Below are 14,324 nucleotides of genomic sequence, written 5' to 3' on the forward strand. Positions count from 1 at the left end.
GCACTCCCTTATAAACTCAGGGCCATTTCAAGACATTATACAAATGAGAAACCTTCCTCTTTCTTACCCATCTCCTAATCTGCAGGGAAACTATTGTAAGGATGCCCCCACCCCCAATTCTCACTTCACCATCTGCTCTCTATCCTTCTCCCTGCTTCAATGTCTTCCAAATATTTCCTAACAGGGATGTGAACCAGGTTTTAATTCAAATCATCTGGTCCTGCAGGTATCTTGTTCTAGTCTATATTCAGTTTCCAGGCCCTCAGAATGGAGTACTGACTCTCAAAGTCAGATAGGCATTACTTAAGTAGGAGAATTAAAACAGGGTCACAGAGAGAAAGGCTGAAGAATCTGACTTTTTGTGTTTACTTGTATAGAGGGAAAAAACAGCACACAAGTACATCCACAGTATTTAATCTGTTTGGATAATAGTTACAGATAAACAGGTACACTCCATATACAATTACCAATACTTTTTTATACAGTTCATATTTCAGTACATCAACACTATTGTATTTACACTCTATTTATGTACATTAACATCTTTCTGAAGTCAGTGCATTGTCAACAAGTTTTATACAGTAATTTACAAGGCGAATGTAGTTAATAGTTAAGTTAATAAATTTTCTGCTAATTCATGAAATACAAAAATTAATTACAACCAATATAACAAACACAGATCAAAGAACATTAGTAGATTGTGCTACCTGCTTAAATAAAACATTTGTATGGAAATTATTTAAAATCTTCTACTTTTTCATGGGACTTGTCCAAGTAGGAATGGACAGATTTTGTATACTGAAAATCCTGAAACTGTAAAGTCTGCACTTTGTCTGACTTCATCACAGCATACCATATAGGCCACTCCTTCCTACTTGCAATGACAGTTGTCTTCTGAAAAGGAATTTGAGTTGGGTAGCCATTTAAGACAACTTTCTGAAATGCTCTGAGAAGAACTGGATAGTAACTGGCCTCATATATTAGAACACAAATGCTTAATTACACTGGTACCTACTACCTGTGAGGAAGGAAGACTAAAGGAATCTGGCAATTAATGAGAATCAACTTCCAGGGTCCAATGGAATAAAAAAATATACACCCCACCAAAAAAGAGAAATATTTATTTCAAATTATCTTTAAAAGCAATACAGGAAAAATTTAAATAATGATGCCTGAAATAATAACATTTATACCTTTGTTCCAGTCTTGAATAATCAGAGGAAAATATGAAGCAAAGAAACATAACTTTTGATGACCACTGCGGTAAAATAATTAAAAAAAGAGAAAAATACCAAAATAAAAAAGTGGATATAAAAATAAAACAAAACAAAAAAACAAATCTAAAGTTTACTTCCTAAAATCAAATTTTTAATTTACTGAAATTACAAATTTACTAAATAATTTACTAAAAATACTTGGAAACTCTCAGGGTCTGGGATGTGTTTTGTTTTTAAATTTAATATGATGGGGGAAATACCCCAATCAAGTTAATTCATATCCTTAGAACCATCAAATATGAGTAAGTCTTTAAAAGTTCATTTGCATGTATTCTCTCCTTTTAAAGTGCAAAATAAACAAGCAAACAAAAGACAATCAGTAATTATGAAACACCATGTAGCTTTGATGTCGCTTTTCTTCCCAGAAGCAATCTTTGGGCAACATGTGCATATGAAGATGGTACAAATAATGGCAACTACCCCACCACTCTCAGCAGTTGGGGGATACATTTTTGAGGGCATTTGAAGTATCCTTCAAAGCAAGATGCCTCTATCTGGAGGGATTTCCCAGGATGCTTTTTCTTTCTACAGGGTCTCCCAGATAGGGCCCTGGGTAGCAGGCACACAGCTCTTAGAGAGTCCTCCCTTTCACATTGACCATTATATGCCCCTGCCACCAAAGATTGGTTGTGTCACAAACACAACAAAAACAAAAAAGCAAGAAAGACACAAAAAGAGTGGGAAATGGTTTAAAAAGTAAATATAAAAATTTGTGTCCATGCCATAAGAATCATTTGCAAACCTTCGTGATCTTGCTTTCTCATCATGTTAATACAATGGAATAAAACTTCAGGAAAAAGGAGGTAGCATATCATGTCATCCCCAGACAACACTACAATTTTTCAATTTTTGTTTTTAATTTTGACTCCAAGAAAATCCTTAGTATTCCGTTATTATTGTTGGTAAACTCTGTACTCACTACATGTTTGTTCATATCTGGACAAGCACAATTTAGTTATTTGGTCCCAGGTGGCTGGTGCCAAACCCTTTTGTTTACAGGCTAATGGTGGGCTCTGCCTGAAAGTTCTCTGCCAGAGAGCTTGTGTGAGCTACTTCAAAATAAAATTATTACTATTGTTATGTTAACTTCTATTTTAATTAGGATTTTTATTTTGTGCTTCAGGGTCACAGGATAAAATAACTACATTTAGCTTGCCTTTCAGCAACGCTTTTGCCAAATGTCAGCTACAGGGAGTTACCTCCCTCACCACCTGCCCGTCTAGCAGCCAGGGTGGTGAGCTTTACTGTAACACACAGTACTTTCTGTAATCGGACTCAAAGTCTTCATCCATGCTGCTCGTGTCTGCCATCTTCTTGCCATCGATCTTTGGCAGAAATTGTGCATAGTCTACCCCCTGCTGCTCATAGAAAAGAATGTAGGCAGAGTCGGTGTCAATTTCATCGGGATGAAGTTCCTAAAGGGGGAAGAAAAACCTTCAACAAAAACACCAACACTATGCTAGTTCTTAATTCTTGCAAGAGGAGGGAGGACCAACCCATTCTAGATACTAAACCTGGCTGCTTCCAATCACCTTAATATTTTGTCTGTCTCACACCTGTCCCTAAAACGAGCCCAGTTATCTTCAGTGTTTGTTCTGGGGAAAATATTCTCACCACAGACAAGTCAAAAGAATGACAAAAAACAAACCACCAAACGTCAAATTCTAATCGCTCAAAAGACACCAAATTTTCTTATTAACTAATACCTTTTTTTCCTCACAACTTAGTGTTTTCATTACCCACTACACTTATCACTTTTGTTCCTTTAATGTTGAAGGCATCTATAAACTGATACTAACAGAACCAACTATTTCCTTTCAGGAAAGTCCATTAATTCAACAAATGCTGTCCACACCCCCCCAGCCCCACCCCCTCAGGTCTGCTGACATTTCTGTTTCTAAAGTTTCATTCAATGATTGTGGGTATATACCTTACAGCTGCTGTCATTGTAACAATACCACTTGCTGTTTGGGTTTTTGGCGTAAGTGACATAATGGCCCCCACCAAGAATTCCTGAATGGCACTGTAAGAGAGAATAAAGTTGAGGTATATTAGTAGTTAACAGTTACAATGGCCTGGGCACAGTACTAGAATCTTAGCAGAACATAGATCACATAGGTGGTTAAGAAAAGTGTCTTAGAATCATCTGTCTTTTTCTAAAAACAAAAAGCAAAATTCAAAAATAATCTTCAAATCTTGCATTGGCAAACAGCCATTTCATAGTTGTAATTATTTTTCAGAAAGCAAAAATCCTTTAGGAACACACAATTATGAATGACTTGAACCTGTGACTCTAGTTACAATGAATCTCTGGTCTTTCCTTGACATAGTTACATCCTCTTGTGCCTCCTTGATTTCATACATGCTGTTTCCTCTGTCTGGGCTCATATTCCTTTCTCCACCCCTCCTTCGGCTGGTTAACTCCTACTTTTCCTTCAAAACTAAGCTCCAATGTTTATTCCTCTTGGGTCCCTCCTGGTCTATGTCAGTGTTCCTGGAACTCCTCCCAGTGCCTTGTGCTTTCCTCTGATATGGCTCTAATCATGATGAACTCTGTCTGATTACATGACCATCTCCCCATCACACTGTGAGCTCCCTGAAGTCTAATGTTTGTCTACCAATCAAGCTCCATGCCCAGCAGATAAAAAGGCCCTGAAAAAAATGATTGTTAATGGAATGAATAAATGAAGACAAATGAGCAAAAGACTGAAAAATGCATGTAACTCTTTGAAAATCATACAACAAATCACTTACCGAAATTGCATATAGATTATAAATAGGCTTAAAACGAATATCTTCTCTTTGGTCATCAGTGCTGTCTTCCTCACTATGGTTTTCAAGCTGACCATTGCTGTAGCCATTGCTACATGCCTCATGCTCATAAAGGAATCCATTGGCCAAAGCTACCTCATGGTCCTGAGGGGTGATCAGCTCGGGTTGGCTGCCACCCAGCATGAGCCCTTGGCTCAAGGCATCAGCCAGCTCACAAACCTGCCCAGCCCCATTCTCTCTGCTGGAATCTAAGCTCTCCTTACTACTTGACAGTTTGTTTTTGCTGCCGATCTGGGGCAGCCGGAGCCTCCCTTTGCTCCTCCCCAAAGTCCGGGGACTACTGTTTGGGCTGCTGTTTTTGCTGGAAGGACAGCTTGTTCCACTTTTTCTTGTTGAAGAAGGTGAACCTGTGAAAGAGACAGAAAGAATGATTCATAAATACAAATGCCACAAGTTAAGCTAGTCACCAAATGCTAACTCTGAAGCCAGCTGCACATGTAAACATGGGGGAGCCCCAGAATGCCTACTCTTCAGTTCCTATTATGTAGCTAATAAGTCAGATGCTTGTCTTCCTCAATGCCAAGCCCATATACGCAGTAATATCCTGAAAATGTAAAGTAGCACAGACCTAGGAAATACTATAGAGACGATTTATTAGACCAAGGAATTTTACAAATACATATTCTGCATTTTTGTAAAATATTAGACAAAAATATTACCACCATTTATTAAGCACTTACTATTGCTAGGCATGGTATTGGGAACACTATATATTATTTCTACTGTTCATAACAATCCTCTAAGGTAGTGATTCTTTTTTCTTTTTTTTAAAAGCAGTTTTATTGAAATATATTCACACACCATACAATCTACTCAAAGTATATATTCATAGAGTTGTGTAGTTATCACCACAATAAATTTTACAACATTTTCATTACTCCCAAAAGAAAAACCCTTTATACCCCATTATTGTAACCAAGATGTTAGGATTTAAGGGCTGATTATGATGACTGAATCATTATACAGATAGTCTTTTTTACTTTCTAGTATATTAGAGCAGACAGGGAAATACCTGAAATCTGAACTGCCTTGATCTCTGATAATGATTGTATAGCCTTTATCCTGTGCCCTGTGATTATAAAAACCTTGTGACTAACCTTCACTTGTACCCATTTATCCACTTTTTCGACTTCAGAGTCTTATGATCACTGAAGACAGCCCCTAGTATGAAGGGTCTTGGGTCAGCCCAGAACTAATCCACCCCCCAATTCCAAAGTTATCTTGATAACCAAAGCTGGATCTAAACAAAATGGGCCTGCCTGACATGCACAGTAGCTTAGACTTGAACCTATCAGTCACTTATACTTCATTCTAATACTAAAAATCACTCCCATCATATTAAGGCTGCTATTTTCTTACATACATTTTGCGACTAAGCATGTAATCAATCTGAGCCTGCTCAATAATTAAATCACCTCTAATTACATCATCTTGGGCCACTGTGCTCATTATCCTAAAACCTGCCCATTTTTTAACACTATAAAACTATCAAAATTACTGCAGTTTGGGGAGGTAGATTTTGGGCTGACAGGCCACCTGTTCTTCTGCTTCATGCCTAGCAATAAACTCTTTCTCTCTTTGAAACCCGTGTCTCAGGAATTGGTCATTTGAGAGCATTGTGTAAAGAATCCACCATCTTGGTCTAGTAGCACTATTACTGACCCCTAGCATTGGTGTGGTACCTCTGTTATGATTGATGCAAGAATATTAAAATTAAAATATTACTGTTAACTATAGTCCATAATTTGCATTAGGTGTGTTTTCTCCCTATTATTAATACCTTGTAATAGTGACAAATATTTGCAGCAGTTCATGAAAGAACATTCTTGTATTTGTACTAATAACCATAGTCATCATCCACAACAGGGTTCATTGTGTTAAATAGTTCCATGTTTCATCCTCTAGCTTTCCTTCTAGTGAGATATATGACCCTAAACTTCCCCTTTCAACCACATTCACACACATAATTCAGTGCTGTTAATTACACTCATAATAATGTACTACCATCGTCTTTGCCCATTTCCAAACATAGTAAATCAACCTAATTAAAAATTCTGCACAAATTAAGCATCATCTCCCCAGTTTCCACCCTCATTCTATCTCCTGGTAACCTATATTCTAGATTCTAACTCTGAGTTTTTGCTTATTATAATTAGTTCATATTAGTGAGATAATATAATATTTGTCCTTTGTGTTTGGCTTGTTTCACTCAACATAATGTCCTCAAGGTTCATCTATGTTGTCACATGTATCAGGACTTCATTCCTTCTTATAGCTGTATAATATTCCATCATATGTATATAGCACATTTTGTTTTTCATTCATTGGTTGATGGACATCTAGACTGCTTCCATCTTTTGGCAACTGTGATTAATGCTGCTATGAACATCAATGGGCAAGTATCTGTTCGAGTTCCTGCTTTCTGCTACTGTATCTAGCAGCAGGATTGCTGATTCATACGGCAATTCTATACTTAGCTTCCTGAGGAACCACCAAACTGTCTTTCACAGTGGTTGCACCATTTTACATTCTCACCATCAGTGAATGAGTATTCCTTTTTCCTCACATTCTCTCCAACACTTGCAGTTTTCTTTTTTTAATAGTGGACATAATAGTAGGTATGAAATGATATCTCACAGTTGTTTTGATTTGCATTTCACTAACAACCAGTGATGATGGGACATCTTTTAATGTACTTTTAAGCCATATGATTCCTCTTTGGAAAAATATCTATTCACATCTTTTGCCCATTTTAAAATTGAGTTGTCTTTTTATTGTTGAGTTGTAGGATCTCTTAATATATTCTGCATATTAAATCCTTATCAGATATGCGGTTTCCAAATATCTTCTCCCATTAAGGAGGTTGCCTTTTCACTTTATTGACAAAGACCTTTGAAGTTTTAAATTTTTAGGAGGTCCCATTTATCTATGTTTTTCTTTTGTTGCTTGTGCTTTGGGTGTAAAGTCTAAGAAACCTCCACCTACCACAAGATCTTGAAGATGCTTCCCTACATTTTCTTCTAGGTGTTTTACGGTCCTGGTTCTTCTATTTGTCTTTGATCCATTTTGAGTTAATTTTTGTATAAGGTGTGAGATGGGGTCCTCTTTTGGATATGGATATCCAGTTCTCCCAGCACCATTTGTTGAAGAGACTATTCTCTTCCAGATGAGTGAACTTGGCAGCCTTGACAAATAAGGTAGTGATTCTTTATGGTGACAATCCCCCACTCCCTCTTACATCCTTAAAAACTGTTGAGGACCTCTAGAACCTTTGTTTATATCAGTTATATGTATCACTATTTACCATATTAGAAATGAAAACAGGAATTTTAAAACATATACAAGCACAAAATTCAATGACAAAGTGATGACATCATCATATGTGGTCTCTGACTCTACTGTATACTTTTAAGAGAATGAAAATGAAAAGGGCAAAGAATGTCTTGGTATTTTTATGAAAATCATTTTCATCCTCTAGTCCCTCTGTGACTATCTCACGGAAACCCCAAGGGCACCTGGACTACACTTTGAGAACCTCTATTACAAGTAAGGGAACAACGATGACAGTTACCATTCATGTTTATCATATGTCAGGCCTTGTGTTTCACACTTGATGTATCACACTCTGTGAACTTGCTATTATCCCCATTTTGCTAATAGTCACACAGTTCAAATCCAGTTAGGACTGATTTCAGGTAGGTTCCTTCTACCCTATCAATGCAGCCTAAGGAGTCTCAGGAAAGTTCCCTCAGGGTGATGTCTGGGCTCCATCAGGTCCCCCCAGGCCTCCTCACCTTTTGGGCTACTGACGATGTTTGCACTGAGTGATGATGGACTCTTGCTCAGGAGTACATCCTCTTCCCCAGCTGAGTTCTGGGTATCTACTTTCTTCACCTCTCCTGCTGGAACCCTTGGCTCAGAGAGGTCATCCCCCTGGGGTGTGAGTGGTTTCCGCTGACAGACAGTTGGCTCTCTTGGTACCAAAAAAGCACTAGGGTCAAAACTTTCACGAGGAAACTTAACAATTTTCTGTGATTTTATCCATCGGCCACTGACAAATTGAAATCGTTTAAGGTGAATAATCTGGAGAAGAAAAAGTAGAAAGCACTTGTGCTTAAAGGGTTCTGAAGACACAAAACTTACATTAAAAAAATAGGTTTAATAAATATGAATATATTAAGAATATACATTCTTTATTATTCTTTAAAGACTCCAAAACATGGCTTTTATAAACGCCCTTAATCCATTATGTTTTGGATGATAACGACATAGATATATAATATTTTCAAAATTCATCAAATCAAACACTTAAAATCTATGCATCTAATTGTATGTTAATTATACCCCAATTAAAAAAAAACAAACAAAACTTCCCCTTCCCCACCTACCTTGTCCCAGCACCCCTGTTTTCTTCCTCCCTTCCCACCAGTTCTCATTCCTGGAGCTAGCTAATCAATGTTATTAATTTCTTGTGCATCCTTCCCTGGGAAGTTGTTCTGGTTTAAGGAATGAAGGAAAAACCTACATTCATAGTCTCACAGAGTAGCAGGATGAAGACACAAATAAGAAAATAGTTATAAAGTACAGTTAAAATATAGCAGTGCCTTATAGTTAATTTGATAGGAATCTTCCACCCTTAAGGAAAAAGCTTTCTGAATACCTAACTGAATGAAGTTATAAGATTTTCTCTCAGGTATGTGACACCAGGTTATCGATACACGGTCTGAAGGTAAAATTCACATACGAGTTTCACAAAATTCCCTGGGAAGCTGTCTAAGGAAGAAAATACCCAAATTCACAGTCTCTCTCATAGAATAGTAGGATGAAGACATGAATGAATGTTTTGTGCTGGGCCATGAATCTGCCTAACACCTGGCAAGGAAGAAGAGGGAGGAGGAAAAGAGGAGAGTTGAATAGCAGAAACGAAATAAACTGATAGGGCAGAATAGCCTAGGAGCAGATCCAAATTTAGCATTGAGGCCTCTGAGAATAAGAAAACATGCCAACTCAGACTCTCCTGACTAGCAACAGGAGTCTCTTAACCTGTGAAGGGAAAAGGCAGAAGTATATCAATTCTAAAAGTACACATAAGCCCAATGCACTTGTGTATATGTGCACACACATTTTGCTCAGCAGTGTGCCAGGACCCCTGTAACTAAATGCAGTGGGCAACAGGGGTCCAGGTTTGGTTGCTCATCCACTAAGGCCTAGCCTAAAGCTTCCTCTATCGATAGAGCCAGAAATCCATTCACCCTCTCTTGAAGTTCAGCTTCACTAGGTTATACCACTCATGGCACATCTCACACATTGCCTTGAATTGCAGTTACTAGTCTATAAGATCTCTCCTTCTAGACTCTGTAAGCTCTTTAGGAACAGGAACTACTAATTATTTGTAGAACAATTCATCTTTGTTCCCAACATAAAAACTTTGCATATGAAAAGTGTTTGAACATTGCTGCAAGGGAGGGTCTTATCTGTAAAAATAACAAAAACTCCTGTTTGTTCATGGTTTCTTTCCTTTATGCAAGATTCTCATTCAGAGGCAGGGCTGTAACATACCAGGATAGGGGGAAGTCTCCAGAGATCGAGCTTCTTGGTTGCCAAGCAGTGGGTCTTACATTTGGAGCAATAGTACATCTCATTTTCCCCTAGCTCCTCCTCACTTGTGAAAGCACGGAGACAACTGTCCAGGTTGATGGGTTCAGCCTGTGCACGCCGACTCTGCTCCACACTCTCATGTTCATCTACAACCTGCAGATAGTGGGAACAAGAGAAGTGGGGGTAGGGGGTATTTGAAATGGTTACCTGGCTATGAGTCATCCTCTTGGTGACTCTCCCTCATCTTATTCTATGTGAGGGGGGAAAAAACCCTACTCAAACGGAAGTATTTGAGCATGATCTTCAGCACCTGCACATTTATTCACAAATATCACATCAATAACATTCTGGATAAAATTTGTCTATATGACCATAGCTTTTCTTGAAATTTTTCTGAATGCTTCAAAACGACAAAAACAAAAATAACAAAAACAAACAAGAAATTACCTATTTATTTCAAAATTCTGAAATCCTAAAGCAGCTTACTGTGAGCTGCCTAGGGGTGTTGAGAGTAGGCCATTTATTTTTATTTTATTTTGATAAAATACATATTTATTAGAAATTTTTCAGCAGCATCATTTCCAGTTGCTTTTCTAATCAAAGTACATTTCAAAATATGAGCCACAAATATTTTGAGAACTCAGGGCCATGTATTTTTTAACCAAAAAGACAGAACATTAGTAGTTTGCTGCAGGCTTTATAGAGGCTAGGAAAAATATTATCTCTGAAACACAGATGCCAGACTGGATTAAATAAGAAAAGGTACAGAAAAGCTCACCATGAGAAGACAACACACTACGGCATTAAACCCCACAGGACACTATTCATTTGCATACTGAGCCCGTGTAACAGAGTTAAGCAGAGTATCATGTGTATATCATTATCTGTCTCCTCCCTCATAGGGCCTAATTATCTGAGACGGCAATAAAAAAGAACATCAAGCTCATAAAGAACATGCTGCTTTTATGGAGGATGTCCCTAATACTCACTCAGAACTTTGGGGTCCTGTTAACTAGCATGTTTTGGAGCAGGGATGGAGGTAAGTAAAAGAAAGGGGAGGAGAGAGAACCTAAGATGGCGGCTAGGTAAGACAGGGCAAAAAAACACCTGTGTGAAAAATACTAGATAAAAACCAGAAAGTGACCCAGAACACCCTGCCAGTGATGCACCAGCTGGACAAGGTCTGCTAAATCCACAGGAAACATGCATTTGGTGAAACCAGGAGCCCGCATTCTGAAATGAGCGAGCTGGCTAAAAGTCCCGCGCCGTGCTGCGGTGTGGAGAAATGGTGGGCTGGTGTTTTGAGACGGACTAGTTCTTTAAAAAAAAAAAAGCCTGGGAGCGGCTGCAGATACAACAGGGAGAGCTGTGCAGTGAAGCACAGCGGGAGCGGGCTGGGCTAACGCCTTGGTGTCTGGTGTGGAGGATACCCCTTCCCACACCTGCTGCTGATCGTCTCGAGACCAGAGGAGCAGAGGGGACCAAAAGGAGAAAAAAAAAACCGCATTCCTTGTAGCCATCTCCCCAGCAGGTCGGGGACACTCCTGCATGGGGCCAGACCCACAGCCCAGAGCCGCGCCAAGAAACCCAGTGTGACAGGGAATCTTTTCTGCAGCACTACACACAAGCCACAATATCGGCCGTGGACAGTGGCCTTTAATACACCCATGGCTGATTGTCCCGGAGCTGGGAGGGCAGAGCAGTGCGAAAAGGGGGAAGTTATGCGTCCCATTCAACCATCTTTGAAGTGGGCTGGGAGCGCTTCCCTGGTGGGCTGGCGTGCGCTAGTGAAGTGGCGTGGCCCTCCCTCAGCAGAGGTCCTGGAAGAGCACAGCTGGGAAGGGGGAACCGCTTGGAAATCCCAGGGACCCTACATGAATATCAAGGACTTGTGGGTCAGAGGCAGAGACCCACCCATAGGTGGAAAGACTGAAATGAAGGCTTAGCTCTGGCAACAGCCTTAAATCTCTGGGAACACCTGGGAAGTTTGATTATTAAAGCTGCCCTGCCTGCCTAACCACCCAGACACATGCCCCACATTCAGGGCAGACAGCACCAGCAACACACCCAAACTTGGTGCACCAATTGGACCCCACAAGAATCAGACCCCCACACACCACAAAGACAAAGTGGGGGAGAACTGACTTGAGGGGAATAGGTGACTCAGGACACCATCTGCTGGTTAGTTAGAGAAAGTGTATGCCACCAAGCTGCAGTTCTGTCAAATTAGGGATCAAGTAAAGCAAATGCCAAGAGGCCAAAAACAACAGAAAATCTTAAAGCATATGATAAAACCAGATGATATGGAGAATCCAAACCAAAACACCCAAATCAAAAGATCAGAAGACACACAGTACTTGGCACAATTAATCAAAGAATTACAGACAGGCAACAAGAGCATGGCTCAGGATATAAAGGACATGAAGAAGAGCATGGCACAGGATATAAAGGACATAAAGAAGACCCTAGAAGAGCATAAAGAAGAAATTGCAAGAGCAAATAAAAAAAATAGAAGGTCTTATGGAAATAAAAGAAACTGTTGGCTAAATTAAAAAGACTCTGGATACTCATAATACAAGATTAGAGGAAGCTGAACAACAACTCAGCCTCCTCAAGGACCACAGAACAGAAAATGAAAGAACAAAAGAAAGAATGGAGAAAAAAAATGAAAAAACTCAAAATGGATCTCAGGGATATGATAGATAGAATAAAACATCCAAATTTAAGACTCATTGGTGTCCCAGAAGGGGAAGAGAAGGGTAAGGTATAGAGAGAGTATTCAAAGAAATTGTTGGGGAAAACTTTCCAAACCTTCTACACAATATAAATACACAAAGCATAAATGCCCAGCAAACTCCGAATAGAATAAATCCAAATAAACCTACTCTAAGACATATTCTGATCAGACTGTCAAATACTGAAGAAAAGGAGCAAGTTCTGAAAGCAGCAAGAGAAAAGCAACTCACCATATACAAAGGAAACAACATAAGACTAAGTAGTGACTACTCAATGGCCACCATGGAGGTGAGAAGGCAGTGGCATGACATATTTAAAACTATGAGAGAGAAAGATTTCCAACCAAGAATACTTTATCCAGCAAAACTCTCCTTCAAATTTGAGGGAGAGCTTAAATTTTTCAGACAAACAAATGCTGAGAGATTTTGCTAATAAAAGACCTGCCTTACTTCAGATACTAAAAGGAGCCCTACCGACAGAGAAAAAGGCTGAGGGACTTCACCACCAGTAGATCAGTCCCTATGCTAAAGGGAATTGAGCAGGCTGAAAGGAAGGGACACTAAACAATTGACTGAAACTTCATGAAGAAATAAAGGGTACCACTAAAGATCACATGGTAAATATAAATATCAATACTACTGTATTTTTGATTTGTAACTCCACTATTTACTTCCTACAGGATCTAAAATACATAAACTGTAATGATAAATCAGTGGTTTTGGACTCAATGTAAAATACATAATTTTTTTTTTTATTAAATTCAGTTTTATTGAAATACATTCACACACCATACAATCATCCATGGTATACAATCCACTGTCCACAGTATGATAACATAGTTATGCATTCATCACCACAATCTATCTCTGAACATTTTCCTTACATCAGAAAGAACCAGAACAAGAATAAAAAATAAAAGTGAAAAAAGAACACCCAAATCATCCCCCCATCCCACCCCATTTGTCCTTTAGTTTTTATCCCCATTTTTCTACTCAAACACACACTAGATAAAGGGGGTGTGATCCACAAGGTCTTCACAATCACACTGTCACCCCTTGTAATCTACATTATTATATAATTGTCTTCAGGAGTCCAGACTGCTGGGTTGGAGTTTGGTAGTTTCAAGTATTTACTTCTAGCTATTCAAATACATTAAAACCTAAGAGGTGTTATCTATATAGTGCATAAGAATGTCTACCAGAGTGACCTCTCGACTCCATTTGAAATCTCTCAGCCACTGAAACTAAAATATGTAATTTTTGACAAGAACTACGTAAAAGTGGGGGAATGAGGGAGTATAGGAACATAGTTTATGTGTCATATTGAAGTTAAGTTGGTATCAAAGAAAAACAAGATTGTTATAGATTTAAGATGTTAAATTTAAGCCCCACGGTAAACACAAAGAAAGTATCAGAGAATATGACCATAGAAGTGAAAAGTAGAGTAGGGGTTCCGAGAAGTGGGGGAAGGGGCAATGGGGAGTTAAGAAATGAGTGTAGGGTTGCTGTTTGGGGTGAAGGGAAACTTCTACAAAGGGAGGGTGGGAAGGTGATAGCATTGCAACATTCTAAATGTGATTAATCCCACTAATGGAATGCTAGGGAGGGAGTGGAATGGGAAGATTTAGGCTGTATATATGTTTCCACAATTGGGAAAAAAAAAAAAAAAAAAAAGACAGTCTAAATAGATGACAATTAAATGCCAAGGATGATCCTGGATGGGATCTGAGGATGGAGGACAGGAGGCTCAAAGGGACACAGATGGGACATAAGTTAAAAAAAAAAAAAAAAAAAGAAATACAGAATGTAAGCTTTGTATCAATCAAGGTTGAATTTCTTTAACTTCTTAGCTGCATTTAATGGGATTGCATAAAAGAATGTT

The 14,324-nt window shown here is 38.8% G+C and overlaps 1 protein-coding gene across 5 annotated transcripts in view; it reads right to left on the reverse strand.

Moving 5' to 3' along the window:
- Positions 1-398: 398 nt before the first annotated feature.
- USP32 (ubiquitin specific peptidase 32) overlaps positions 399-14,324 on the reverse strand; it is a 333,441-nt gene continuing 319,515 nt past the window's right edge. For 4 of the 5 annotated variants that reach the window (XM_037809643.1, XM_037809642.1, XM_037809641.1 and 1 more), the window contains 5 exons: positions 9,669-9,860; positions 7,904-8,192; positions 4,032-4,456; positions 3,208-3,300; positions 2,519-2,692 (listed from right to left, as the gene is read on the reverse strand). In XM_037809643.1, the coding sequence (XP_037665571.1) occupies positions 2,519-2,692; positions 3,208-3,300; positions 4,032-4,456; positions 7,904-8,192; positions 9,669-9,860 (1,173 nt within the window). Of the gene's footprint in view, positions 2,693-3,207; positions 3,301-4,031; positions 4,457-7,903; positions 8,193-9,668; positions 9,861-14,324 lie in introns of all 5 variants that reach the window. The other variant, XM_037809640.1, reaches the window with a different exon arrangement.

This window comes from Choloepus didactylus, chromosome 18 (assembly GCF_015220235.1).
Source record: "Choloepus didactylus isolate mChoDid1 chromosome 18, mChoDid1.pri, whole genome shotgun sequence".
Classification (NCBI taxonomy): Eukaryota; Metazoa; Chordata; class Mammalia; order Pilosa; family Megalonychidae; genus Choloepus; species Choloepus didactylus.